The sequence below is a fragment of the Numida meleagris genome, chromosome 2 (genome assembly GCF_002078875.1).
Source record: "Numida meleagris isolate 19003 breed g44 Domestic line chromosome 2, NumMel1.0, whole genome shotgun sequence".
NCBI lineage: Eukaryota > Metazoa > Chordata > Aves > Galliformes > Numididae > Numida > Numida meleagris.
Genome location: NC_034410.1, coordinates 55,727,440 through 55,755,250, shown reverse-complemented (window position 1 = coordinate 55,755,250; position 27,811 = coordinate 55,727,440). Strand labels below are relative to the sequence as shown.

At 37.9% G+C, this 27,811-nt stretch overlaps 1 protein-coding gene across 6 annotated transcripts in view; it reads right to left on the bottom strand.

The window, feature by feature from the left end:
• DCDC2 (doublecortin domain containing 2) overlaps positions 1-27,811 on the bottom strand; it is a 59,224-nt gene that overhangs the window by 8,771 nt on the left and 22,642 nt on the right. For all 6 annotated transcript variants that reach the window (XR_002435758.1, XM_021388569.1, XM_021388570.1 and 3 more), the window contains 3 exons: positions 26,731-26,785; positions 24,251-24,440; positions 5,728-5,828 (listed from right to left, as the gene is read on the bottom strand). Coding sequence is in view for 5 of the 6 variants with exons in the window: in XM_021388569.1 (XP_021244244.1) it covers positions 5,728-5,828; positions 24,251-24,440; positions 26,731-26,785 (346 nt within the window). In the remaining variant the exon portion in view is untranslated. The remainder of the gene's footprint in view (positions 1-5,727; positions 5,829-24,250; positions 24,441-26,730; positions 26,786-27,811) is intronic.

Below are 27,811 nucleotides of genomic sequence, written 5' to 3'. Positions count from 1 at the left end.
CGCTGCTGCCCTTCTGTGCATCTGGGTCAGGCTTTGAGCCAAGGTACTTGCTCACAGGAAGTTGTGCATTACATTTGGGTTTCTTGTAAACACACAGGCCATCTCAAATACAGGAACCCAGCTAGTCCTTTGTGACTGAGGTTATTACCCCAACTAAACAAACATGAATATCAAATATTAGTATCAACACGTTAACATGACAGATTCCAGAATCAAAATAGTAAGCAAATGGCACTTCTAAAATTTATGTTGGAAGCATGCAGCCAGTTGTAGCCCAAGGCAACTAGATATGTATATACTGTAACAGAGAATAAGTGTTCCTATATTACTTCAATGCTGCTGTTTTTTGTGTTATGGACACAGGACAGCTTGAACCTGACTGCAATAAATCTAGGACTGGACAAGTGTGAGGGGATTATCCACTTATTCCTTGAGGTAATTTTCGTAGAGGACTAAATGACTTCCAGGAAAGGGCACTTTTTCAATGGCTGTGATGGACTATCATCATTCTTCCTGCAGTTAGAATTATTGATAATAAGGCTCACACTCTGCCTTTTATATGACTGCAAGAAAATAGGAAGTACCATTCTTTCTTGTACAGCTGGCTGCATCTTTTAAATGAAGATTATGCCTTTGCAGTCACCTAGTTGAAATTACAGTAGTTAAAGTAACTTTTTTTCAAATAATATTTTCACAATTGTAAGCACAATTCTTTGCCTGTTATGGACAACCACTGAAAAGGCTAACTGAGAAAAAGATTGCATATATTTATTCAAAGGTACAGTCAATCAAAGGCATATAGAACAACTGAAGTGAATCACAACTGAAATCATGGCCCCAGCTCGCCTTCTGGAAACCTGCTGACTTACTAGCAGGTTGATAAGGAACAAAATGAATTTCATTGAGTATTTAAGTAGTATGATTGCTTGATTATATTTTTAATCTCAGCAAAACCAGAGTGTTTAAAAAAGAAAGATGTATTCTAATCATACTCATCATGCTATCATTCATTAGGAGCTACATTACCAAATGCCATCATCATTCAAAAGGAGTATGTCAGGAAATCTTTAGACATGGAAGCATTTGGCTTCTTTTCCTCTAAGGATGCTAATGCAATCTCTCAGTAGGTTTGTACATGACTGATACTAGAATACTAAAAAGTGCAGCACTGCAAATCATTTAAGACGGAAATTGTTTTATACCATTAATGTAAAACATAATTTTCCTTTATTGAAACCATTTGGAAATATTTACTTGGATAGCAGTCACAACAGTCAAACAATGAGGTAGACAACAAAAAGCTTACTGGTCACAAATACCAGCATGCATACATGTCATAAATGCAGTAACAGGAATGCCCAAAGCTAATTGCACTGATCATCTCCAGAACAGAGCTGCCCCTGCTTCCAAGCCAATCAGGAATGCTTTGGAACTGCACAGCATATATTCCAAAATCAAAACATTTTGTTCCCAAACCAGATAAGGTTGCTAAGTGACAACAGTCCTCTTCTCTGCCACATCATTTACAAAAATCAAGCACTTAAAAGCAAGCAAATGAATAGCTAAGGGTTCATCAGTCCTACATTTCACACATAGCAAATGTGCTGTTGTTCCTGGAGGCAAAAAATACAGTAAACAGCCTTAAACTCCAACATCTTTATGGCTCAGATGTTATTTTAATAAAAAAAAAATTGAAGACCTGAGTCCACAGAGTCTAATTTTTCATAAGATCATAGCTCCCAGAAGTCTAACCAAAGTTACATAGAAGTCTATATAACTTCAAGCATAGTAAAAAGGTTTTTAAACTCCATTCCTCAGTTTCATTGAGTGGCAACTGGAAGTGTGCATAAATCCCTAATCACAAGAAGGCCATGGCATAGAAGAAAACACCTGATCAGATAATTAATTTTCTAAGACATACCTAAGTTAAAAATACTCTTCTCCATATATTTCACTGACAGTCATGTTTAGTTTTCTCATAAGAACATTTTCCAAGAGTACATTAAAATCTGCCCAAGCTTCACAACTTCCCGCCTGTAAACAATGAGAAAATGTACAAGCTTTTTGAAGGAAGTCCTACTAAGCTTGCAGATATATGTAAGATTTTATTTTCCATAAACAGGCTCTTCTACAGTGAATGAAAAATGCCTTGGAAGTTAAGCAATTTGAAAAACTGACTGTTCTAGGATTCCTAGATTTCTTCAAGACCAGCGGATATAGGGAGAAAATTTTTTTAAAATGCTATCAACACTGATTTTATAATGAAATGCCGGTTGCAAACTTCACTCCAAAGAACCCAGGCCCTCCAACAGCTGGCTACACAAGTCCATAAAGAAAAGGTCAGATCTTGTTGCCATAGCTTCAGAAATCACAATTATCTGATGGAGAAAGCTAGGGAAGATCTCTGTTCTCATTCTGAACTGCAAGTAACCAGACAGAGTAAGTTTTCATATCTCACACACAGACAATAAAAAAAAATATTAAGAGTAAATCAGGGGAGCTGAAATTAAAACACATGGGAAAATGTCTAGCTGTTAGCACTTAAAATCCAGAAAATTTAAATTACAGTTGTATCACCTGTAGCAAATGTTGAGCATAAGAAGTTTTGTGTGTATTTGATGTCATTAAATTAATGTCATTTTGAAATCTTTATGGATGCAATACAAAATATTTCCCCATGAAAAGCTCTAGCCTTTTTAATCAAGGAATATATCTTCAAGCAGTCAGACTGTTTCAATGTTTCATCAGTGTAAGCTTTAACATTTTGCTTTCAGCAGCAGGGAATATTAGTGTTTTGTTCTGTTCACTGAGGTGAATCTTTGGTCTCTAAAGCAAAACGTATACTCCATAATGAAAACTGTAAATGAAAGGTGCAAATTTTCTGCTATTGATGAACTCTCCCTGGAGAGAGAACGCCTAAGGAAGATCCTCAGTTTCACATCACCTCACTGCCCAGGAAGTTAAGAATAATGAGTGGCATCAGGAATCAGTGGATGTGTCTGGAACAATGGGAAGCAAACGGCTAGTGAAAGAACCCAAATTGTGAACATCTACAACAGCCCCCCAAATCTGTGCTCATTAGACAAATTTAACATTCAGTGATTTTTACAAATACACACAGAGAGAGGGAGATTGAGTGATGAATCTGGATGTGAAAAAAAAACAACAATTCAGATTCATTCAACACCATTTAGATCTTAATAGTCAGTATCATATCCCCCAAGGCAAAGAAGACTGGGACAGCAGCATGCCTGAATTCCTTGTGGGGATCATGAACTGGACAACTTTGTACCTCATAACTCTCACATTTACTGCAACTCTCAAGGGCTTATTGTGAGACAACACATGGAAACTGATAAATCAATGGAAACTTCCAGTGTTATTTCAATACTACTGCTACCAAACGCTGCTTTTGTATTTCACAACTGACAAAAATAAAGAAAACATAATAGTTTGTTCCAAAACTACATGAGTTGGATAAGTTTCTCTCTCATAAAAAGCTACTTTGAATGTATCTATATTATGAACAGCAAAGTCAAAGTAATACATTTAATCAGCATTTCAAATATGAAACTTGTATTGTTTCCTCCCCCCATTCCAAGAGCTGCAGTAGAACTACACTGTTTTCTTGCTATTTGCATGGTTGGTTTCAGAGTCTGTCATCAGTTCCCATGGATGCTGCCAACATGATGTAAATAACCAAGCTGGAGTAAGTCTGTATGTCAAAAAATGAAAGTATCCATTTTTTATTCAGAAGTTGAAGTCTTGGTATGGAACACAGAACAGAAGGATATGGTTTGGGTTTAGGCAAAACACTTTTTTTTCCTCCTTGATGTTCAATTACAACTGTCAGCTTGTCTGGAATACAGCAATTCCTGTTCTTATAATGCATTCTCAACTGGGAAACAGCATTTTACGGAACAGGACATAAGAAGGTGTCTAGCCAGTCTTACACTAACTTCAGTTAATGGCTAATCTGGCATTTGTTCAACCGTGTACTTTAAATGGCAAGACAGAGAAGGTGTATAAAAAAAAAACAACACCAACAACTAAGCACTCTTTTCACCACCTAATTTATGTGGCTGATGGAAATGATAGCATATCAGAACTGTCAGCATTGCAGTGAAAGCTGGCATGTAAATATTTATGCATTATGCAAGATAGAGAAGCCCTGGCTGACTGTCCTTTTCTGTACTTCTAGCACATAACAGAAACTGCAGTTCAGATAAGAAAAAGCTATAAATCTTTCACATCACAGAGTTTAAAAAGATTTAAAATGTTAATTAATAAGAACATGAACTTGCAGAATGCTAAATGTTTTTAAGGGCTGAGTAACCTCAGTTATTTGGCAATAAAGAATACTCAGTGCTATTAAGGAGGACCTGGCTTCTTGCCAGATTACCTAGGAAACATGAAGTTTTAAAATGTGAAATAAAGCACGACCTGAATTCTCAGTAAATTTTAGTGCTTTGTTTTGCTTTTCTGAAAATATAAAAATCAGATTATTAATAGCGTACATGCCTGAATTTTCCTTTTTTTCCATATACATATATTTGCTTGCAGAGGCGGCTCAGATATCGAAATCAGTTGGTACCAACTGAAAAATATTTCTATTTGTGGACCATTCCATGCATGGGCCTCAGCACATGAGCTTAGAGATATCAAGCAAATTCCTAGCATTGCAAGATTACTGGCACAAGGGATGCTCACTGGCAACTGTATGAACAACAGCAGCTCTCACTAAATACAGAAGGGGCAGTGTTCTCCTCTCTCTAGTAAGGATCACCATTCTGTAGCTATGATAAACTGTCAAGAATGGCTGCAGAGATGGCAGGGCTCTTGCCCACGCCATAGCGCCTCTGTGGAGAAGTACAGTTGCCACCTCCAGGCACTTGAATTTGTAAGAATTGCAGTCAACCTAAAATCTAAGACCTGACAACCCAATGTATGCTATCAAATGCTTCATGTTGCCCCTGAGGAATGCTTTGTGCACCTTCAGAGGTTGATATACAGGCTAATCATTTCCTAATTTGATTACCACACAGTCAGGACTACTACAACTACCACAACTACTAGAAACATAAGAAATATAGATTGAGATGACAGGCGGTATGTTCTTCCCCAATTCCAGTACTATTGGTACAGTCCAACACAACCTAATTATCACAGCGCCTCATAAGGACAACCACAATTAACAGGGATGATGTCCCAGTGGTGTTTAGCACACAACCTTCTGAGGTCAAGGCAGGTATTCTTTGTGAAAAGACAGAACTGCAGCATTCCTTATGTCAGGAACCAGAACAGCCTTGATGAAAAATCTGGCTAATAAAGTGCCTGATTGTTTCAACAGAAGACTGTGCTGGTAGCTTGGATAAAATTCTGACAAATCCAGGTGCGTTTTTGGTTCAGAACTGTGGGAAATGACCTTGATTCTTATATTGTTCCACCAGTACAAAGGGACTACAATCTGGGTCAATCTGTCTGGTAAGTAGTTCAGATTCCGAGAGCCTCTAAGAGCTCTCAGATCAGTTCTGAAGCTGATGTAAAATAAAAAGATAACTGAAAGAAAAAGTAAGATTTGCTAAAGTTCCCATAAATGAAGCGGCATTGGTGAGCAGTTACAATCATTTGCAAAGAAATCTGTTGTGCTCCTGAAAGAAACTGAGCAAAGAACACACACAATCTGTGAAGAAAGAAAAAGTCGTTTATTAAAAATTTGAACAATACCTGGTCCAATGGAACTTCTACACGAGTGTCTTCATCTTCTTGAACTTCAGCTGCCCCCCACATTTCAGATCGCTTTTCTCTAGCTTCATAAATCCCTTCACCTACAATGGGAAAGAGTGGAAGTAAGTGAAGTCCAATTGCGACTCTGTGTGGCAGAGCTACTGAAGTGCACTCAATTTTGCTTCTGGGAATAGGTTCCTGAGCAGACTCACCATTCCTTTTAATGAAGTTTTCAATTTCCGATTATTCTCATTTTGTTTTCCTTTTTAATAGTAAAAAGTAACATGCTACACCACTGGGAGAAGGGAAAGGAAATAGTATGAACGAAGTCCTGAATCCCAAGCTCCTTCAGTTTTAGGAAAGGTTGGGAGCAGTTACAATAACACTGTATTACTTCTATTTCTACAGTCAATGATAGTGTCCTCTTCTAATTAGGATAGTAACCCTTACCCATCTATAAAAACCTCAGGCTCTCAATCAATAACAAGCACCTTGAACCAGGACAGGGGCAAAACATAAACACAGTTGGGATTTATGCTGATCCCCACTCTGGGGCCTGTGCAAGAAGAATTACAGATGAAACTGCATATCTGCATTTAGAAAAGCACATATATGTGGCTAACAAGGTTAATGGTTACAGTGATATTTAATTTTGCAAACATTTTGCACCATTTAGTTTGAGAAGTTTCTTTTTTTCCAGTGGGGGTAACAGCTAGGGGTCCAGGAGGTTTTTAATGTGAGTCTTGTGGTATCAGCTGATGAGCAAAGTAAAGATGGGTACATATAGAAACAACCAATTTCCAAGTCATGCATATTACTCTATCTCCTCTCTCCAAACAAGAAAGAGTCCAGAAATTAAAAACACAAGGGTTAGTTTAAATCACTTCCCTCTTTCTCCATCTATCTTGAAAAAAAATCCTTCTTCCTATTGTCATATTTAGCAGAGAAATAACTATTTTATTTTATTCATTTCTTCTTTTTTTTTCTCTCTCCTTTTCTTTTTGGGGAGATAACTAAATATAATTCACCTGCTATTCTATGTTCAATCAGAGACAACTAAGAACATCTCATATTTGATGGCAGTATAGTAAACCTTTGACTATCTACATGCATATCTTTCATTACCCTTCACAGAGATCCAGAACAGTAACAAAATGCACATGAATCAGTGATGTTAGCATCATCACAAATAATCCATACCTTTCACATTTTCATTTTTGTGAGCTCTCTAAGAGACAAAGTTCTGTTGCTCTTACCTTGTGTTATAGAGAAGATTATCCTGGTTGCCATTAAAAAATGCTTAAAGAATAACAAAATCATCAGGCCCATGAGTTCAGGAAATAAAAGTCCTGTCTCACTAATCTGAAATCCTTTATCTTAAGACAGCTTGCTTAGTGCATGCAGGGAAGGTGGTGGATGTAGGTTGTCTGGATTTTAGTAAGGCTTTTGATACTGTCCTTCACAGAATCCTTCTAGACAAATTGTCTTATTGTGAGATGAACAGGTACATGGTACACCGAGTAAAGAACTGACTGATTGGTGGGGCTTGAAGAGCTGCTGGCAGCCAGCTACTAATGGAGTACCCCAGGGCTTAAGCTTGTGGCCAGTTCTGGTCAACAACATTATCAATGATCTGGACGCAGGAGTGGAATGCATCCTTAGAAAATCTGCTGACAATTTAAACTGGGAAGTTCTGTTAGCTGTCTTGAAAGATAAGAGGCTTTGCAGGGGATCCAGGCAGAATGGAGTACTGGGCCATCAGTAATGGCATAAAATTGAACAAGAACAAATACCAGGTTCAGAACCTGGATGGAGCCATGCTGGATGCAGGCACAGATGGGAAACGAGAGGCCAGAGAGTAGCTCAGCAGAGAAAGATGTGGAGACGCTAGTGAAAATGGGTTCTGCATGAGCCAGCAGTGTGTCTGGCAGCCAAGGGGCAAATCTAAATATTGTGTGTGGTTCTGAGCTCCACAGCATAAAAAGTGAGTTAAGCTCCTCGAAAGCATCCAGAGGAAGAATCAAAGCTGGTAGCAGGGCTGGCAGGTATGTCCTGTGAGGAAGGGCTGAGGACACTTGGGCTGTGCAGTCTGGAGAAGACAAGGCCAAGAGGCAACCTCACTGCTTTCTGCAGCTCCCTGAGGTGGGGGAGCAGAGGGATGTGCTGGGCTCTGCTCCGGGTCACTGATGGCAGGATGGGAGCAGCACAGAGCTGCGCCAAGGGAAGTCAGACCAGGCATCAGGAAACATTTGTGTACCATGAGAGTGTTCCAGACACTGGAACAGGCTTTCTAGAGGTGGTTGATGCCTGGTGCCTGTCCTTGTTTTAGAGGCATTTGGATAGTACTCCTACTAAGTTTTAATTTCAGGTCAGCCCCAAAGTAGTCTGACAGTTGGACTTGATGATCTTTGCTGGTCCCCTCCAATTGAAGTTGTTCTATTCTATTCTACATTGCCATTGTTGTCTGTCATCACAGATACTAGACTGAGATATATATCACATTCATATTCTGAGAGGGAACTATAATGTGTTCCTTGAAAGCTACCATGACAACCCTCCTAACTCAAGGCCTTTCCTGGAGTACCTAAGAGAAAGTAACCTCCGTGGCTTGTTCTGGATTTCTTGGCTCACTGAAGGATAAAAACTAAATCAACACCTGAGAACTGCATTTAATACCACCATAATCCCCTTCACACTCTGTAATAACATTTTTATCTTCAAGTTATACAGTTCTTTTAACCAAAATGGGGGTTTTCTGTCCTCCACAGATAAAAGGACTTAGGTGCTGAGGCTCTCCTCAGGCTTTTCTCAGGCAAGGCAAGGGAAGACGTACAAAGGAAATGAACATATGTTGGCCACGAAGGCTAAATCTACAAAATTAATCTAAAGAGTGATAGATCTTCAATAAGCAGAAACTTAAAACCCTATGTGATTTCCTCTGAGCATTTTCTAACAGGTATGTCCTCCAAAAGCTGGCCATAATTAAAAGATATTAATTGAAGAGTCGTGCACAATGTTCTATTGCCTCTCAAGGACACCACTGTCTTGCATGGAAAGCACTCTAAACTCATTCCTGCTCTTCCACAGAACTGCTTGTGGAAGATGCTAAAACTAAACTGAAAGCTGCAGTGGAAAAGAGTGGCATCAGAGAAATCACAAGATCTTCAAGGACAGTGTTTTCAGGTGAAGTGAGAAATCACATCATTCTCAAAACAGCTGTGGTCTTTAAGGAAAATAAGTAGTTGAAAGAATAGCATATTTCAAATCCTTTCAACAGAAGATATCAGTAGTTAGTTTCAGAAAAGGAAAAGAAAAAAACCTATAAGGAACTAAGAAAATCATTAACGAAAGAGAAATGAATTATTTATCCCTGTGCAAACATTAGAGTATGGAAGACAAATGTCCAAAACATATGTATTATTAATAATAAAGGAAGGAAAAAAAATACTTAGGTCTGAAATGTGTCAAAACAAGTGCAAAAAAAATGACATTAGTTGAAAAATGGGAAAGTTGTAAGAGTGGAATAAGTCCAAAATTCTAAATAAAACGACAAGGAATTAAATTAGGTACACATTAGCACACATGTTTTTCTTGTATTTTGGCACCAGAAGTGAAAATAAATAGAAATTTGTAAAATAATATACAAATATTTAACCTGATTAAAGGGAGCGCCAAGAAAATATCTTTAAAAAGTAAACATTATTAACATTGCTATTCTGTTCTAGACAGAAATATTTACCCTTCTTGCATGTGAATTAAAAAATATGTGGAGGCAAGCAGCTAATGAAATGTCAACATATTCCCTGCTTATGTGTTTCTGTGCAAGATCTTGTCAGCAGCAGTTTGCAGACCGCATTAATCACTATTACCAGTGCCATGAGTCACTCAGGTCCTCACAAGCAAATATGTTATGTTGGGTATTTTTTGCACCATATTTTATAGGCAATATTTCAGAAATGCTTTGTGGTTTAGAAAAAATAGTTAATGCACAAAAAATCTTAATGATTCTGTATTTCATGTCTCTGTCTCCAAATCATTGGTCAGTTTCTACACACTACTCTAAGGGAAGGAAAAACAAGACATTTTAGAAACCACTACAAACTGCATGAAATAACATTTTTGTAAGTCATCATTCTATAGCATTATGAAATTATATAGGAATCTCTACTAACATAGAATACTGTACATTACTAAAAAGAGAATCCCCAGCACATCCATTAGATGAAACATTCATGTCTACCCAAAATAGTTCCTAAAATATCATAGGTTAGACATGCTCCTCATGCAAGAGCAAGTTCTGACTTCCTGTGCCCCATACTAACTAGAAATTTCAAAGATGGAGATGGCCACGGTCAGTTTCCTGGCCACACTGGGGCTGAAGAACTCTAAAGAGCGGTAGGAACAGAAGGTAAGTCCAAGACCTACAGTCATGTTATACTCTATCACTTTGCTCCAAACTGAGTAGAAAATGACAGTAGCAAAGGATTAAAGGCAGCTATAATATCTGAAATGTCACTCTACTGCTTTGCCTGCTAGCAAGTGTAAATCAGAGGGTTTATTTCCAGCTATGTTCCTGGTTCTCCATGCCACAATAAACACTGCTTCACTCAAAAGGTGAAGCAAAATTTTATTGAGAGGTTCCTGATCTTCTATAAAGATATTTTTCATTCTATCTGGACATGGTCCCAGACCATGCTCTAGGTGTCCCTACTTGAGCAGGGGAGTTGGACCAGATGACTTCTAGAGGCTTCTGCCAGCCTCAACCATTCTGTAATTCTGTGTCCAGACAACCAGAAGATATTGGAATTTTTAAGATTTTGCCACTGTGTGAAAACAGCCCACACTGAGTCATTAATCATCACTGTTTTTATGTCTTGTATAGAGTGAGGTATCTTAAACATACAACAGTGTCATCTCCCATTACCTCTAACTATTTTAAAGCAAAATCACATTCAGTAATTCAGGATAGAAGGAGAAAGAGAAGGATCCACAGAAGGGCACACAATGGATCACCAGAGGAAAAACGAGGAGCAGTCTAATGGAAAGGGTGGATATGCAGAGGCTAAAAGAAATTCTTGAAGCATTGCTTTTGGCTTCAAGCTGGAGGAGTGAATGAAAACTTTAATTGCAAGAGCTTTTCTATGGAGCTTCTTCAAGAGTTGCACTTCACCTCTTCTTCAGCTTCATAATTGCAAACAGAGGAAGACCTATGGAATCTCTAGAGAATCTAGACTGCTTCAAGCTCTGAATTCCCCACAGCCTTGTGACCATTACTGAAAGAGGAAACACCTGGAGCCTAACAGTGAACCAACTCAAGCTGCCCTAAGCAAAATCAGATGACAGAGCTGTTAAAACACAGGTCCCTACTGTATTTTCCTTTAAGCAGAAAAAATAAAGCCCAAACGGTATAAGGTGCAAACTCTGACAGCCAAGGATCTTTGCATTCAGTTTTGTTCTCTGTCCTGTCCCCATACCCATGTCAGCTGTGCTGGCATTGCAGCACCTGAGAATTCAGTTGCGTGAAAGGAAGCCGACCACTGACTGATGAGGAAAGTTTATTAAATATTTACATTTCTGGCTAATCCCATAGAAGGTGTGCAGCAAATTAAACAGCTACTGCAAAACTGAAATCTCCAAAGCATTTTGACTAACACTACATTATGTGATACATGTTATCAGTTGTCTAAATACATAGACATTCACTGTATTGTACATACTGAATTCAGTTCAGTATGTACCGAAATAATGTATATATACAGAAGAAGAATGTATAACTTGAGCAAACTTTTTTGTCTCATGCCACTCAGTATTTCAGCTGAAATCTTTTTGTGCACTTTGATAAACAGGAAAGTTATATGACTTTATTAAATAGTAATTGAGTTACACATTGAACTAACTCATATGAAATCTATATATTTTATATAATTATTTAAGCTCTTACATAAGCTTCTTACCTATCCAGAATTAACTATAAAACATTTATTGCAGCACAAATTACAACATTAAACAGTCATTAATGCATTGCAAATTTGAAAGTGACCGAAGTTTAGCAGTAGGGATAAAAAAAATCATTGTAAAAATAGCCTGCCCTGAATATTTTATGGAAATCAAACTGCAAGCTCTGTGTATAAGAAAGAAAGTTAATGTGACTATTAAAAAAAATTAATGTGACTTACCACAGAGACTGCCTCATAGAAATTTTGTCAAATTAAAAACAAAACGTAAAAAATCTATGGCTCCTTAAATTGAATAGATTGCTATTAGGAATAGGGAGGATGTATGTCTCCCCAGGTATGCCTTCAAAAGAATTTTCCTCCTGACTTTTATTATTATTATTATTTTGAAGAATCACAGTTTTTAACAAAACACTATCACTGTGGTGACAGGTTTGCATGCGTGTGTACGTGCCTGTGACTTCTGCCATCAGTAGGTAACAGAATTAAAAAGAGTCTGGTAGCAATATACATATGATACTAGTGAGACTACAAAAAATTATGTGTTTTTCATTCACCTGATACTACTGCAGCCTCAAGCTTCAAAGAAGCTAGTTTTTCTCTGCAGGAAATACCCAATTTCTAAGGAGATTTCACACTGTTACAGATTGCTGGCATCTGAAAATCACAACAGAAACTACAAAAGGAACTTCTAGAGTTTTACCTTGTGTGAAGCAGTCCTATTTACTGATAGGAAATGTGGTAATGTTAGAGCAAAGGAAAAGCTGCCTTAGTCAGCTTCAACAACTCATTCATCTTGATATTTACACAGAAAATAGAGGAAATGTATGCCATCATATAAGGCTTTTTCTTCCTTCCCCCTGCTTTCATTGTTAACCTCATTTATTCTCTTTGTTTCTAAGCAGCTAATGTGTTTATTAATTTAAAGATCACTATGGTCATTTACATTTTGAAATTAATAAAGCAACTGCTGCTTAGCACCAACCTTTTGAATTCCATCTCTAAACTTAAAGTCAGCATTCTCCTCAGTACAGCTCATTCCTAAGACCTTATACTGTACAAAGCAAATGCAAAGCCTTGAAAAGTCAGTCCGATTCCAGTCACTCCAAGCAGAGCATCAGCGGGCCTATGTTCCACCCGGCAATGAGTTAAGCAACATGGCTTACCTATTGCCTTGTACTGCTTGGTCGCTTCATGTTTTGCAATGAATTCACCTTATTAAAAGCAAACTCAAAGAAACGCCATGTGCTTGGAGAAAGTGGCCACAAGGTTTGCCATCACCTCCATTCCCCACCAGTGCTAGCACATTCTGGCAACTGTGATTCAGTAACACACAGTAATATCAACAAGGATTCTCACTTCTTATTAGAGACTGCAATTTTATCTCCTGTTGTGCAAATAATAAGCCTCCAGGTCCTGTAAAATCTCTGCAGATAAGAAACAAGATGACCTCTCTTTCCTCAGCACAGTTATTATCTGCATTGACAGCAAAGCAACAATGCTCAAATCTATGCATCTCTGTTTGACTGCAGATAGATCTTTTATCAGCAAAATTGTCAGCTGGGCAACATGGACAGTAACAGTTCTAGCTCACAATGCACAGTTGATATTCAGATACTCTTTGGAAAGTTCACAATTATACTGAAAGATGAGAAAGATATCAGGAGCAGGTGCCATACCTGAAGATCTTTGCAGATTTCCTCTTAAAACTGAGTTTAAGATTCAGCAGAAGGTGCTCTTCTTTCTCCTGGTATCTAGTGAAGGGATGAGTGGAAATGGCACAATGCCACACCAGGGGATGTTCAGAGCAGATACTAGAAGGTATTAGACACTGGAACAGGGTTCCTGGAGAGGTGGCTTATGCCCCATGCTTGTCCTTCTTTAAAAGGCATTTGGATAATGCTCTTAATGATATTACTTTAAATTTGAGTCATCCCCAGAGTAGTCTGACAGTTGGACTCGATGATCTTTGTGGGTCCTTGGAACTAGATGATCTTTAAGGTCTCTTCAAACCCAAGCCATTCTACGATTCTGTGATTCTATTCTTGCTTCATAGTTGTAGAACAGCATTCACATTAACTTCTAACAAATACTTAAAATGCAAAACCACAACATTCTTTGCCCTTGTGATTTCTTGCCACACTTCCATTTTTTTAATACAAAGTACCCAGCAATTGCACAGAAAGTTACTTTCACTTTAAAAACTCATAATCCATAAATCAACCACTAAACGTACAAACAATAACTTTTTTAAGAGCTTTAGAACACACATTTAATGGATAAGTTCAAAAGAATAACTTTGTATTAATCAGAAGAAAGTTATATTTCACACGCACGTAGTGAGTTGGAGCTATGAAACACTGCAAAAGAAAGCTACAAAGCTATGAATTATGACTTCTGCAAAATCTAAAGAAAATTTTCAACCTAGGAAGTCACTTAGAGAAACTCAGCATACAGCTGATGCAGCCTCTTGACAAGACCACTCTTCAAAATCACAATTGTGATGTTGTCAACGCCTATTGCAAAGCTACACACAGTTGAGTACAAAAGGAAGAAAAAATAGCCAAAAGTGAACAGCACATCCCTCTTTGCTCCCAGCCTGATTAAAGAAGGAAGACTCATGATAGTCAGATAGAGAGGTGAACTAGATGACCTTTTGTCTTTCTTTTCATCACCCATTCAGCAATTCCACCTGAGCCTTGGCAATACAAGCATTTCTACAGCTGCCTGGTGACGTACTCTTCAGCTCCCACAAATGGAATTTCAGAGGTGGTGGGATCCACTTGGGAAGGCTGAACAAGCTCCTGTTACACATATCTCCTCATTTCTCTTCACTGACAGCAGAATGAATCTAGGCCCAAGCAACTGCTCGAAGTCAAACAGAAAAGCTAGGACAGAAATGAGAGTTGAACTCAGATCTCCAGCAACCCGGTGAAGCAGTGTGAGACAGAAGAGGCTACTTTGGGAAAGACCAAGAAACAGTGTGGAAAGAAAACAGAACAAGTCAGACAAAATGAAGGAAGAGCCACATAGAACCAAGAGCGAAGAAAAAGTGTCAGAAGATAACTGGAAAAGAGTGGAAAGTCTAGATGGAAGAACAGTGATAGGTGACGAACAGTAGGAGGGGAGGAGGAAGGGAACAAAGAAAGGTAGATGGAGAATGCTGCAGATGTCATCCTGATAAACAGAAAAAGAGGGGCAACAGTTCAATCACAAATGCTGTCATGGGTGGCACAGGATACCTTGTAGTGATGTGGGGAGTCAGCCTGTTTTCCCAGGTATATAGCCAGGACAAGGGTAATGTCTTTAAGTTGCACCCAGAGAAATTCAGTTGGATGTTAGGAAAAAAGTCTTCTCAGAAAGAGTGGTGAGGTATTGGAACAGGCTGCCCAGGGAGGTGGTGGGGTCACCATGTCTAGAGGTTTTCAAGAAAACAGTAGACATCACGCTGAGTAACATGGTTTAGTGGGCATGGTGGTGATGGACTACGTGATCTTAGTGGTCCTTTCCAACCTTAATGATTCTGTGATTCTTCTCTGGCCTGACTCTGGAAGTTCAAGTCTTCAACTTAGTAAACATCACAATGGAGCAGTCAGAGTAGATGGTTTGTCTGGGTTCCACAAGTCCAGAAGGATCACCGCTTTCCTACCTCAAAATACAGTGCACATACCTTCACCTGCTGTGGGCAGTGTCTTGAACTTTTTCTTCAATGGGGAATTCTATGCTGCCATTCCATGGACAGCCGCTTTGATTCTGGGTCATAGTGGTAACACCACATCTCATCGCTGGTAACAATGTGGTCCAGGAAATTGTCACCTTCAACCTTGCATTTGTTCAATAGGTCCTGACAAACCTGCTGTTGTGGTTTGAAGAGTTAGTCATGTGACACCCTTCCATCCACAGAGGAGAAGGGGGAAGGAAGAGGAAAAACCCAACTGAGATAAGAGAACTAACTTATTAAAAGGAATGTGAGATAATATAGAAAAAATAAGAATAATAAATCAAACAAACAACAAGAACAACAAAAACAACAGGAGGAGAGAGAGATTCTGAGTCCTTATCAACAGGCCCTCATGCCTGACCTCCCAGAAGAACAAGAGCTCTCCCTCATCACCCAGACTTGGAAATCACATGGGGAGTACTGGTAATTTCTGGAAATTGTAGTTCTCAGTATATTTCCTCTCAGAGAGCCAGAACTCATGTGAGAATAGCTGAGTCTGCTAGAAGCACAGAACCCAGGAAGTGAACCCAGCACTGTGCTTTAGCATCAAACAGCCTGCTAAATACTGGTAAAATCAGGACACTTACAGTGTTTTCTGTTCCTGTGTGAGTATTCATGGGACCCACCTAGCACAAACTTTGTGATATTCCAACATTGCCACCATCATTTCCAACACACTGAAGCCAATATACAGCTCCATATACAGTTTCCTGGTCATAATCCACAAATTCATATGGGTGAGCTGATCAAGACACTACTCATTTAATGGTGTGACACCTATGCATGGCTGCCTCAAGCATGGCTTGTTTTTCATGTCACTGTCACCACTGCTGAAACATCAAACACCACCTCGCTGCATTGACATCCACTGTTTGGTCTCCATAAATGTTCAGCGAGTATCGATAAATGTCAATGGGTGCAGTTTTTTTTCAGAAGGAGGAATTCAGTGACACACCTTTTCTTCTTACACGCTTCCATGTCAGATGCCATTTTGTCAGACTGCCCCTCTGCTGCCATCTGTCACATAGGAACAAAATGTAGCGGAATATTGGTGGGAAGGTTCAGCCTCCACTGCCATACCACCATCATCTGCCTCTGACATAGTTGCCAACATAATAAAAAAGAGGCATTACTTTAGGAGCAGCCTGCATATATAAATATCACTAGCAATAGATTCCTTCAATTAATATAGTGATGAAGATATATAATCACATATAAGCTGAATAATTTATGTGATGTGGAATAAGCCTCTGTGAAAGACATATCAGCCACTGCTAATTCATATTGGAATGATGTGATTTCTTGAGCTTTTATCATCAGCTATTAGCCTTATTCTTGTAACAGAGACTATAAATGGTCACATGAAATATTAACTATTTTATCCACATCATTCAATGACAATAAAGAGAATAGAATATGAGTGAAAACTGCCATTAAATATTAAATAATAGTATTGAATGAACTTCTATGTTTTCCAGGTTATTTCTGTGTTGATTTATATATTTTAGGTTTAGGATAATAGCTGCTGCTTCAAAGATTAAGTTTAAAGCACACATGTAAGCCTAACAAAGACACAGGTCTTTGTTCAACGGGGTCTCTTCAAGAACACACCATTTTACTTTTTAAAAAGCAGATGTCAGTTTCAGTGAAACAAATGGAACATCAGATGCATGCCTAAAAATGGAAGCATGCACATAAGCACTACTTAGCTGAAGAAATAAATACTTGCAGATTTTGAAATTCATCAATTTTAATAGTGGTTCATATTAACTTCAGACTCCATGTCATCTCCTGCAGAATCCTAAAGTTCTTGCAAGAATGAGAGAATCACTGAATGGCTTGGGTTGGAAGGGACCTCAAAGACGATCTAGTTCCAAATCCCCTTCCATGGGCAGGAACACCTTCCATTAGATCATGTTATTCAAAGCCACATCCAACCTGGTTTTGAATCATTCATTTGCAGCACCCTTCACCAATGATGCTATCAAGTTCATACCTGATGATGGTTTGAAGGCTCAAAGCATTTCTTTGAGCTAGGAGTTAATGAGAAGGCCATGCTATAGGACTGTGGGATGAATTCAAAACATTAGCCAAAAAAAAAGTAAGACTAACTGAGGAATAGAGATCTTGACACATTAACAGACATCACAGTATCATCCACCTCTAGATATACCTGTGGATTAATTGACTCGGTGTATGTGGGAAGTTAGAAAGCTGTGTGCCTTATGATGCAAACAAGTATATTAACATTTGTGCTCAAAGAGACTAACCAAAATTTTTAAAATGTACATTCAATAATGTATTCAAACATCATCATGTTTGGGCTCTAGTGGTAAAAATTAGAAAGACTAATACTACTTGAACTATGAATTATTTGACACAAATCAAGAGAGGAAGAAAGAATACCTTCTATTTCACATCTCTACTCTGCCTTAAGAACCCTTTCAATTTACCAGCATCTTCATTACTAAATACATAGTACAATTAATTTAAGTTATCCTAAATTATCACCAGAATTTCCAGAAAATAATTTCCTATGATTTTATCCTTCATAATAACATGTTCAAGTTACCGTAAGCATAAAATAACATGAGAAGTCTGAACAGACTAACAATTTTTTTTCTGAGGGAAACCAGATTGCCAGTGCATTCATATGGAAATAAAGTTATTTTACTGCAGACACTAAAAGCCTCACTGCAGAGAGCTTGAGGGATGGAGAGGAAAGGCAAAAGACAACCCACATCCATCTGTGTCATGTGCAAACTGCCATGCTTTTCTTACAAAAATAAAAAAGAATGCTTCAGACAGCATCTGTTTTAGCCAATTTTAAGACTCTGCTGATATTTATTTAAGGAGAAAGTCTGATTCTCCAAGAAACAGACTAACACTGTAGAAATTAATCTACCAGATCAGATCTGTGGCTCATCCACATAAGTATCCTACCTGACATTCTGATAACAATGCCATCACAGGAGGCTTTTAGGGGGGAAAAAAAAAAAAAAAGCAAACAAAGAAAAAAGCAGTAGAAGCTAGACAATGGTTAATCTGTGGATTGACTTGACATGCTCCTTCTAATTAGGCAATAATTTAGAATTTGACATGAATTTTTACATCATATCCACAGTTTGTCAGGAATGCCTGTTATAATGTTAGGTATTATTCTTATCCAGTACAATATTTTAAAATAATACTCTTCCTTTTTGATTTGAAAAAAGAATAAAATCCTAGGTTCTTTAGTTTCCTTCCATACGTACTTTTTCAGATCCTTATCCATTTCAGTTTTCTTTCCACAACGTACTCAAAGAATCAAAGGTGAATTCAAACCATTTACATAGATAACAATGATAGCAACTATTCTTTATGTCTGCGTATTGTAACAAGTTCAACAAGGAGAAATGCAGAGTCCTGTACCTGGGGAGGAACAGCCCCAGGCACCAGCACATGATGGGGACCACCCTGCTGGAAAGCAGCTCTGCAGAAAAGGACATGGAGGTCCTGGCAGACAACAAGGTGACTATGAGCCAGCAGCGTACCCTTGCTGCTAAGAAGGCTAACCATATTCTTGGCTGCATTAGGTAAAGACTTGCCAGCAGGTCAAGGCAAGGTGACCATTTCCCTCTACTCAGCACTGGTAAAGCATCACATGGAGTACTGTGCCCAGCTCTGGGGCCCCAATAGAACAGAGACCTGGGCATCCTGGAGAGAGTTCAATGAAGTCTAAAGTAATAAAGGTGTGGAAGCAGCTCAGCTATAAGGAGAGGCTGAGAGAGCTGGGACTGTGCAGCTGGAAAAGAGAAGGCTCAGGGGGGATGTTATCAGAGTCTATAAATTCCTGATGGGAGCATGTAAAGAGGATGGAGCCAAGCTCTTTTTGTTGGTGCCCAGTGCCAGGACACGAGGCAGTGAGCACAAATTGTAACACGGGAGGTTCACTCTGAATACCAGAAAGCTCTTCTTTACTGTGGGGTGATGGAGCACTGGCACAGGTTGTGCTGTAGAGTCTCCTCCTTGGAAATCATCAGCAGCCACCTGGACATGGGCCTGGACACCCTGCTCTAGGTGTCCTTTCTGGAGCAGGGGTTGAACCAGATGGACCCAGAGGTCCCTTCCAACCGCAGCCATACTGTGATACCACTAGATGTGCAGCCTTGTAAGTGAGATCCCTCAGATTACGTACAAGAATACATATATTCCAAAGAACACTTCAAATAATGATCCTCACACTTGTTCTGGGATTTTTTGTTTGTTTGTTTGTATTCAAGGAGGTAGCAACTACATTCAGATGGCTTTGGCAGATGTTCAGGCAGGTTAAACCCGAACAGCCTCCTGAGGCAAGAACAACACACTGTATGACAGACACATTAGACCAAATGGGAATGAAAATATTTTCAGTGTTTGCACATTTCTGACTTTTTTTTTTCTGTCCTGCTTCACTGGTTTGCTAGCAATCACCTCAGTACTTCAAAAGAAGCAGGCAGAAAAGCCAGTCACATGCCGGCCTGCTTAAAAGAGGCAAACTGTTTTGTTTCTTTGGTTAGGAAGGAAATATGTAATGACACTGCATTACTCTGTAAAGAAAGGACTGCATGTCAAAAATAGAGCCAGGTGACTCTCATACAATGTGCAATATAAAGCAGTGCCAATGCTGATCAGGGAGGAATGTTCCAAATTTTGCTTACTTTGATACATCTGCTAGTTTTCCACCACTGCCAGAATTGTAATCAGTGGGCTCACGATGCTCATTTGCCTTACGAGGTTTTCCAGGGAAAGTTTTTGAAGGGGACAAGTTCACCACCTAACTCTGTTCCAAAATGTGCATTAAACCAAACAACTAAGAACTTCCCATGTCCCATCTACAGAAAGATGATTTGGTGGAAATAGTTAATCAAGTTTCTGTGCTGTATTTAACACAACACGTAGTTCTATGGATGAAAAAATATTCAACTTGTAACATAAATTAGGAAACTTGATATAAACCAGGCTATCAAGCCACAAAATAATATGCCTTTAGCAGGAAGTTTGACATCATCATAAATCACATAGCAGTTCAACCATACCAATTAATAGAGAAATATGGTATAATGCTGATCTCTACCTACTCTACCCTGTATTTTTATGATTCAACATTAAGCTGAGATAATACCAGGACACTATCAGTCAAGGGAAATCTTTGATGCAAAGAGCTTGGCTGGGCAGGAGGATTCTGAATTTGCAGCACTCTGCACAATAGGCTTCCAGCTCCCACAGATCACTCAAGAATTGACCCAGTTGTAAAATTCTCATCATATTATTTTTTAGAAATGTTATCTCCAGAGATTCTTAAAGAGAAAGATGTTGAATAACTGTAGCTATAAACATAGACATTTCCTATCTGTCTGAATGATGTTATTGCATTCCTCCGGAATGTACTCATTAAAGCACTTAATTTCAAAGTAATTAGCGTTAGGTAGATCTAACAATCTTATAAGTGCATTTTATTGCTTAATGTTAATCATGAAATTGGTTAATTTTGTTTCTGGTACATAAACTATTTCACTAAAAATAGTTTTCTTTACTTTTGTGCCTTTTTCACAACATCAGCACATAAAAAAAGGCTTTATGTGCAGTCATCTCAAGAAGAATACTGTCAATTACGTTACGTTTTTTTTTTTTTTCAGATTTTGTCACCAGGTAAGTTACCCAACCTAGCATGCTTCAAAACACAACAAAAAGAAACTGCACTGAGTGTAATGTCTTCAGGTTTGGCTGGGTTAACAGAGAGGTTATGAAAAAACATACAATTTGACACTGGTATCTTGTCTGCTCACTTCAATAGAAATAGTAGCAGCTGCTAGCACTCTTCCTTAGTACTGCTCAGCCTCATCTCCAACAATGTATCTTAAACAACATTCTCTGTCAAAGGGTCATGTCTGCTTCTCTTTAAGTAGTGAAAGGCATCACTCACTTCAGGGGGTCAAAAGAAACAGTGTATGTTTTGTCAGCAGCACCAGCTCTTTCCAAAACGTTGGGTTCCTCTACCAGTCCAGTATATCTCAAACAATTTAGAAAATAATTTGGGCAAAGTGACTGGATTACCTTCTCTTATGATGAGACCCACCTACTTCAGAATGTGGTTAGCAACTGTACCAAAAACTATTGCAGCAAGCACTTCTGTACTTCTTTCACAGATCTGAGAGTGGGAAATGGCTGAAGATTTTAAGTGGCCTAGAGCACTCCCTTACAAGTTTTCAGTCAAAATGACTAAAGGGAAAGAAAAGGGACAACTGGAATTCCTCTATAGTGCCCATGTTCCTCCTTCAAATGTTTAGTTTTACGCAGTGATAAACCATTTAACCAAATAAAGAGTTCCACTAAGAAGTAAGCAATCCACTAAGATTTAACACATTCAAAATAATTACATATGGCTTTTTAAGTGAAATGGTGAGTGCAGGATACTAGCTACCATTACTAAGGGCTTGTAAAGCAAAATGCAGAAAATAATTCTAATTTTGTTTTTCCGAACAGGAAAAATAATAATAATAAAAAAAGATCTTAATTCAGAGCACCAGGGAAAAAAAAATAGAGACAGAAAGGGGGGGGGGGAAGAAGAGTAAAACACCATGAAGCGTACTTTGAAACTTGTGGAAAATAAATACATTTAAGCTCAACTAGAAGAATTAAATAATGAGGATGTACTTCTTAAAATACAAACAGAGCTGAAAATCACTTTGAGACAGGAGCCTTTTAATAAGAATCTTCAGGCAACTGCTTCCTGGGATGTTTTCCACTTGATTAGCTAAACAAATACTGGGGAATTTAATTAGAGAAAGATAAAGTCTGTAAATGTTCACAAGCCTTCAGTGCTCACAGTGATTCACCCAGAGACTTATAGGAGGATGAAATGCTTTGGTTTTTGTGCTTGGAAAAGAAAATAGTTCCTACTGGCTTAGCGTTCATCTCCTCACCATCAGAAATTGTCTGAGAGAGCAGGGATTGCACACCATCAGAAATTTTCTGCAAGGCTCCAGATTTCTCATCCCATATTGTCTGAATTCAGCCCAGAGACATCTTCCTCAGTGACTGCCTGCATGACCAGCTAGGTCCAGACTTGAGGAGCAGTACACACATCTAACCGCACATTCCCACATCCACTAGCAGGTCTTATACAACAAGGATAGGTAGGAGAGAACAGAGAGAAATAAGAGCTTCTCTCAACACATTCTTTAGCTCAAACCAGAGAACTGGCTGCCTTTAATAGCTTTTAGTTACAGAAGACTCACAAAGTACGGAAAACCTGAAGTGGAAACGGCAAGCAACCACTTCTTTAATAAACTCAGAGGATTTCCAAACATTTATGTCAGGAGCTAGGGAAGTGGTAGTGCTAAATATGGAGAGAGAGAAATAACTCACTAAATTTGCTGTCAACCAAAGTATGACTTGTTTCTCAGTCTTGTTTTTCTGCTGAAAGGACAGAGTAACCTATTACTGCTTCCAATACTCTTTCCACAGTTGGGAAAACAATAAAAAGTAGTCTGAAACCTTTCAACCTAATATAAAGTCTACTAAAAACAGGTCTCTCTCTTGTCTTGGTGAGAGGGATCTCCTTCCTTCCAGAAAACATCTGCAAAAACTCTCTTTACAAAAATCTTCAGGCCATAAAAGAAATACATGTAGAAAATCAACATAATGGCACTATACCTATCAGAAAAATTTACCTCCTTCGGCAGCTCTTAATGTATGAGATTTGACCGAGATCTGCCTAACCACAGTCCAGATGGATTTGCCGCTTGGGCATGGTACCACACAGTTTGCTCTGAGTGACGCTTCCTGGGCAGAAGGTTGGACTAGATGGCCTCCAAAGGTCCCTGCCAAACTCAACCTTCTGTGATTATGTGCTAAGTCTCTACTCAGAGCAGTTCAGTACTCTGAACAGGAGGCTAGATCAGAACATAGGGATTTTGAGCACTGTGTGAAGAATTCCGTACCAGCATTTCCCAGCATAAGTCAATGCATCTATTTATTTTTAAATGGAAAACGTATCAACAAAAGATATCTGGAGTGGATAAATATTAAATACAGTAGCCTTCCTCTAAGCCCTTAAACCTATTAAGCAAAACATGGACAACCCTCTCTGAGAGGCCAGATCTAACAGCTGGCCCCTTAAATGCTTTTAGCATGCATCAATAAATCTGTAAAACTGAGGATATATCATGATAATTTCAAGGAAAAGAAACTATTCAGCTGTTTTATGAGTTATAAAGGTTGAACATTTCTAGTCACTTTCCTTTTAATACAGTCATCGTTCTTCAGTAAGAAAAAAACTTTACTGAAAAACAGTTGGTTAAAATTATATCCACTTACCAACAACAGGACAAAATGGAATTTGACTCAAGACTGACACAAAATGGAAGTTTAACAAGCTTACTCTGAAAAAAAAAACCTCTTATTATACAAAAAAAACCCTATATTTTGCTGTTCTTTTCAAACTCAAATTTACAAAATTCTTCTGACTGAGAAAGTAAATTTGCAACTCATGATTCTAGGCAAATGCAGACATAAATACTGTGCTGCTGGATGATGTATACTGAAATTTTAAACCACAGGTTATTACTACACACTTAATTATGAACACAAACAACAGTTACAAGCAGTGTCAAATGCTATGAAAAGTATAATTTGTTTCTATTTTAAGATTTTAATAATCTAATTGGATATTAATGACTTTCAGAATGTTTATTAATGAGGAAAAATACCATTCCCAGTACATCAGCAATATATGGAGTGACAGGACAGTCTTCTAGACTGTTTCACTGGTTTAGCAGGAGACAAAAAGTCACTATGCTACGATTGAGTTTATGTCAGTACTGACCATTATCTTGAAGAAATGATGTGGAAGGTGTTTGTTTTACTTCTGTAGATTTGTTAGAACTATGTCCTCTGGACACAGAATCCTCTGGATTATGGCATTTTTTGGCCTTCTCTTTTGGAGGCTGAGGTGAGGAGCTGTTCTCCCCAGGGGCACTGGATCCAACAGTAGATTTAGACTGCCGATCATTTCCCTGAAAAGAAGTGTTCATATGATGTTTACTTTTTCAATGTCAACATTATTCCAAATTTTTAATAGTTATGGATTTGTATCAGGTGTTAAGGAAGCATATTAATTTACAATCAGTACAGTTAAAAACATCTAAAACAACCTGGAAAGCTGTAAATGTCTTAACAACTTACTATATGATCTGACCGATTAAATGCTCCTCAACAATTCGCAGAAGACAATTCCTACAAGGAAATAATGTTTCATCTGATGAAAAGTATGTTTAGGCAAATCTATACATGCATATATATAATATATAGCTGTATTTCATTTATGAGTATGTGTACCTCGTCTGTGCTTATGTATAGATGTAAATTGTGAATAATTCATTGCCTGGGTAAACACAACATAGATGTTAATCTGCTAAATGTCGAAAGTGGCTGGGAGAGGATGACAGCCTTCATGTGGTAGGAGCACTGACTACCAAATGAACACTTAGAACAAGTCTGCAACATGCGACCTCTGAATTACCACCAAGGAAATCACCCAGCTCCTCTGTGTGTTGGGTTGTGTATTCAGAAAAAGGAGCAGAAACCTGAACCTAATTTTTTCAGCTTTCATTTATGTATGATACTGGATATACCAATAGTTCTAACAGCTAGAGATTTTTACTTGTAATATTTTTCTCCAATCTAAATCTGTTCACAGGAAATATCATAAAACCCTTAGCTGCATATAGCAGCATTTTAGGGTGCTGTTGAAGTTGTACTAGGCTGGGCTAAGAGATTAACAACTGAACTATTGTTGCCTCTCAACAGAGGATGCCACTCTCCTAATTCTGTCAATCTAATGGCATGTGTAGTTTCTTACTAACCCAGTTCTGTCAAAACGCTCAGTATAACAACAGAACGCTCAAGCAGAGGATAGAAAACTGTATCAGCATCTGGAACCACTCACTTTATTGCAAACGTTGATAAATCATGGAAGGCAAGTACACTGTACTTTATTGTTTCACTTACTGTAGCTGCATGAACAATTTATGACATCTTAGAATTTGCACACCAGAAAGGACTTTCATTCTGCAAGAGTCTTGGGTACCTCACTGCTGAAGTTAAAAGCAGTAACTATATAAAATTAAAATTGGTCAGAAAAATATGTCCTGCATGAAATTTTGAATCCCTTGAAAAACACTTGCAGACATGATCCCATTTTGTGTGCTTCTTCTAATTTTTGTATGATTAACAGAAATCAGTTCTATTAAAAATATTTTACTTAAATATCACGTAGGCTTTACCATCTGATCAAGCACTTATTTATCAGTACTGCTGAATCTGCCATTTAGTCTTTCAATATAATGAAAACTGAGGGCCCAGAAGTATTTCAGCCTCTTCTAATTCAAACTGGAGACTGTTACTCCCAAGAAATAATAGTAAAAAAATGTAGAAACCAAACTGAAGCAAACAATTTCATGATCTATAACAGTTCACTCTTTTGTTACAATCTCTATATGGAATAAAACTGATTATAAATGATTTTCTCTATTTGCTATCAAATATTAGAAGATAAAAGAGTTAATAAATAATTGCTTTTAAGAATGTCAGAATTGCAAATCTCATATTTACAATAACAAACATTACTTTGAGACTATATTCTTTATGCTGCATTTCAACAGAAGGGAAGAGAGACTTGTATATTGTATTCCTTATTTTGTTTAGGTGTTCTTCACTTGTCCATAATTGGTGCAAACAAACACTTGTGCTCTGAGTTGGCACTAAGTGTACTGTGAACTCATTTTTACATGTATAAATAGCTTCACATGTTATAAAGCAGTGGATGCTTAACCTCTGTACTGTAATGGCTAGCTAGGGACAAAACACATCAGGCAGGAAACTGTTTTAGGGCCTTATTCAGACTCAGCATGCAGAAACACCTTTTTCTGCAGTATGCTGAGTAAATGGTCCTGTGTTTTTCCTTTATGACCGTAATTGGAATAAACAAACAGGCTTGTTACGAACAAATATATAAAGATAGTTGAGAAGTAGTATGGGAAAGACCACAATGCAGCAGCTGTTCTTTGCTAGGAAAGATTTTTTTAAAAATTAGGCAACTGTTACTGAAACAATATTTTCTTGGATTTTTTTATCTAATTGACACTGCAAATAGCTACAGATTCATCAAGCATTAATAAGCATACCACCAGGTGGCTGTGGATTTTTTCCTCTACAGATTTAATTAAACCCAGAGGACAAGGAGTTTTCATCTGCTGGAATTAAGCAAAATTAGAAACAAACTTCATTGCGGCATTTGATACTTACACTGCCTTTAGATTTTCGAGATCCCACAATTGGAGGTAGCACGGATGCTTTAGAACTGCAGAAATAAGACATGCCTTAGAGTTCTGTACACTGTCACTTTCATAGACACTCTTGGTCTATAATTAAGTCAGGCAACACCAGGGTAGAAACACAGTTAATTGTTTTATCTACCAATTGCAAAGTTTTGCTAAGAACCACTTATTTCTGCTCACTAGAGTATATTTAAACACAATCATTAACTTAGTCAAAAAATGCACTACATTTCACCACAATGCACACTTAAATCCACTTCTAAACCACAGGGCAGAGGTCAGTGAGTTAGTACAGGATAATTAAAACTAATATAATGCAGTGTTCCAGCAATTTCACTTGAATTCTGTATCATCAATTGGTCAACGCATCTTAAGCAATGTTTTCCACTGTCTTTAAATTCATTTGTTGTAAATTCTGTTCCTCAAAATACTTTGTTATTCATGTCGATCACTAAAATAAATAAATACAGCTAAGTTTACATGTGTAATGTGGGACAAATGCCCTAAACTCATTTGTGGGACAGATTTCCATTTCTTTCAATTTCTTTCATTGAAGTGACTCCCAGTTTAGCTTCACATTTCAAAGATACTAAAAGCCTAAGTTCCTCCTTACAGAGATCCCGTTTAGAGCTCAATTACGTGATAATGCTGGCTTACAAAAATGACCCAACCATAATGCATTCTTAAAGGAGTACATATTCCATAAAGCATTACCATGTAAGAAGACCCTGACAAATGTAGCTATGCATAGTCTCATTTAGCTCATAATTCATAATCTCATTTGTATATTAGGAAAAAAAAAATAAGCCAAGACAAAATAAACTTTTATCTGATAAGAATTTTGTGAAGTATGATCAATGGCTTATTTATGAGCCAAAATCATCTGTTGAATTTCCATTTTCTCTTTTATTTACAGACTTCTATCTACTTTCTAAGAAATTTTCAGTAAAATTTTGCATCCATTCAAGCAAAACCATCCATCCATCTTTTATAAATGTTTTTAGAGTTACAAATTTCTAATTTGTAAATGAATTGACACATATACAAGA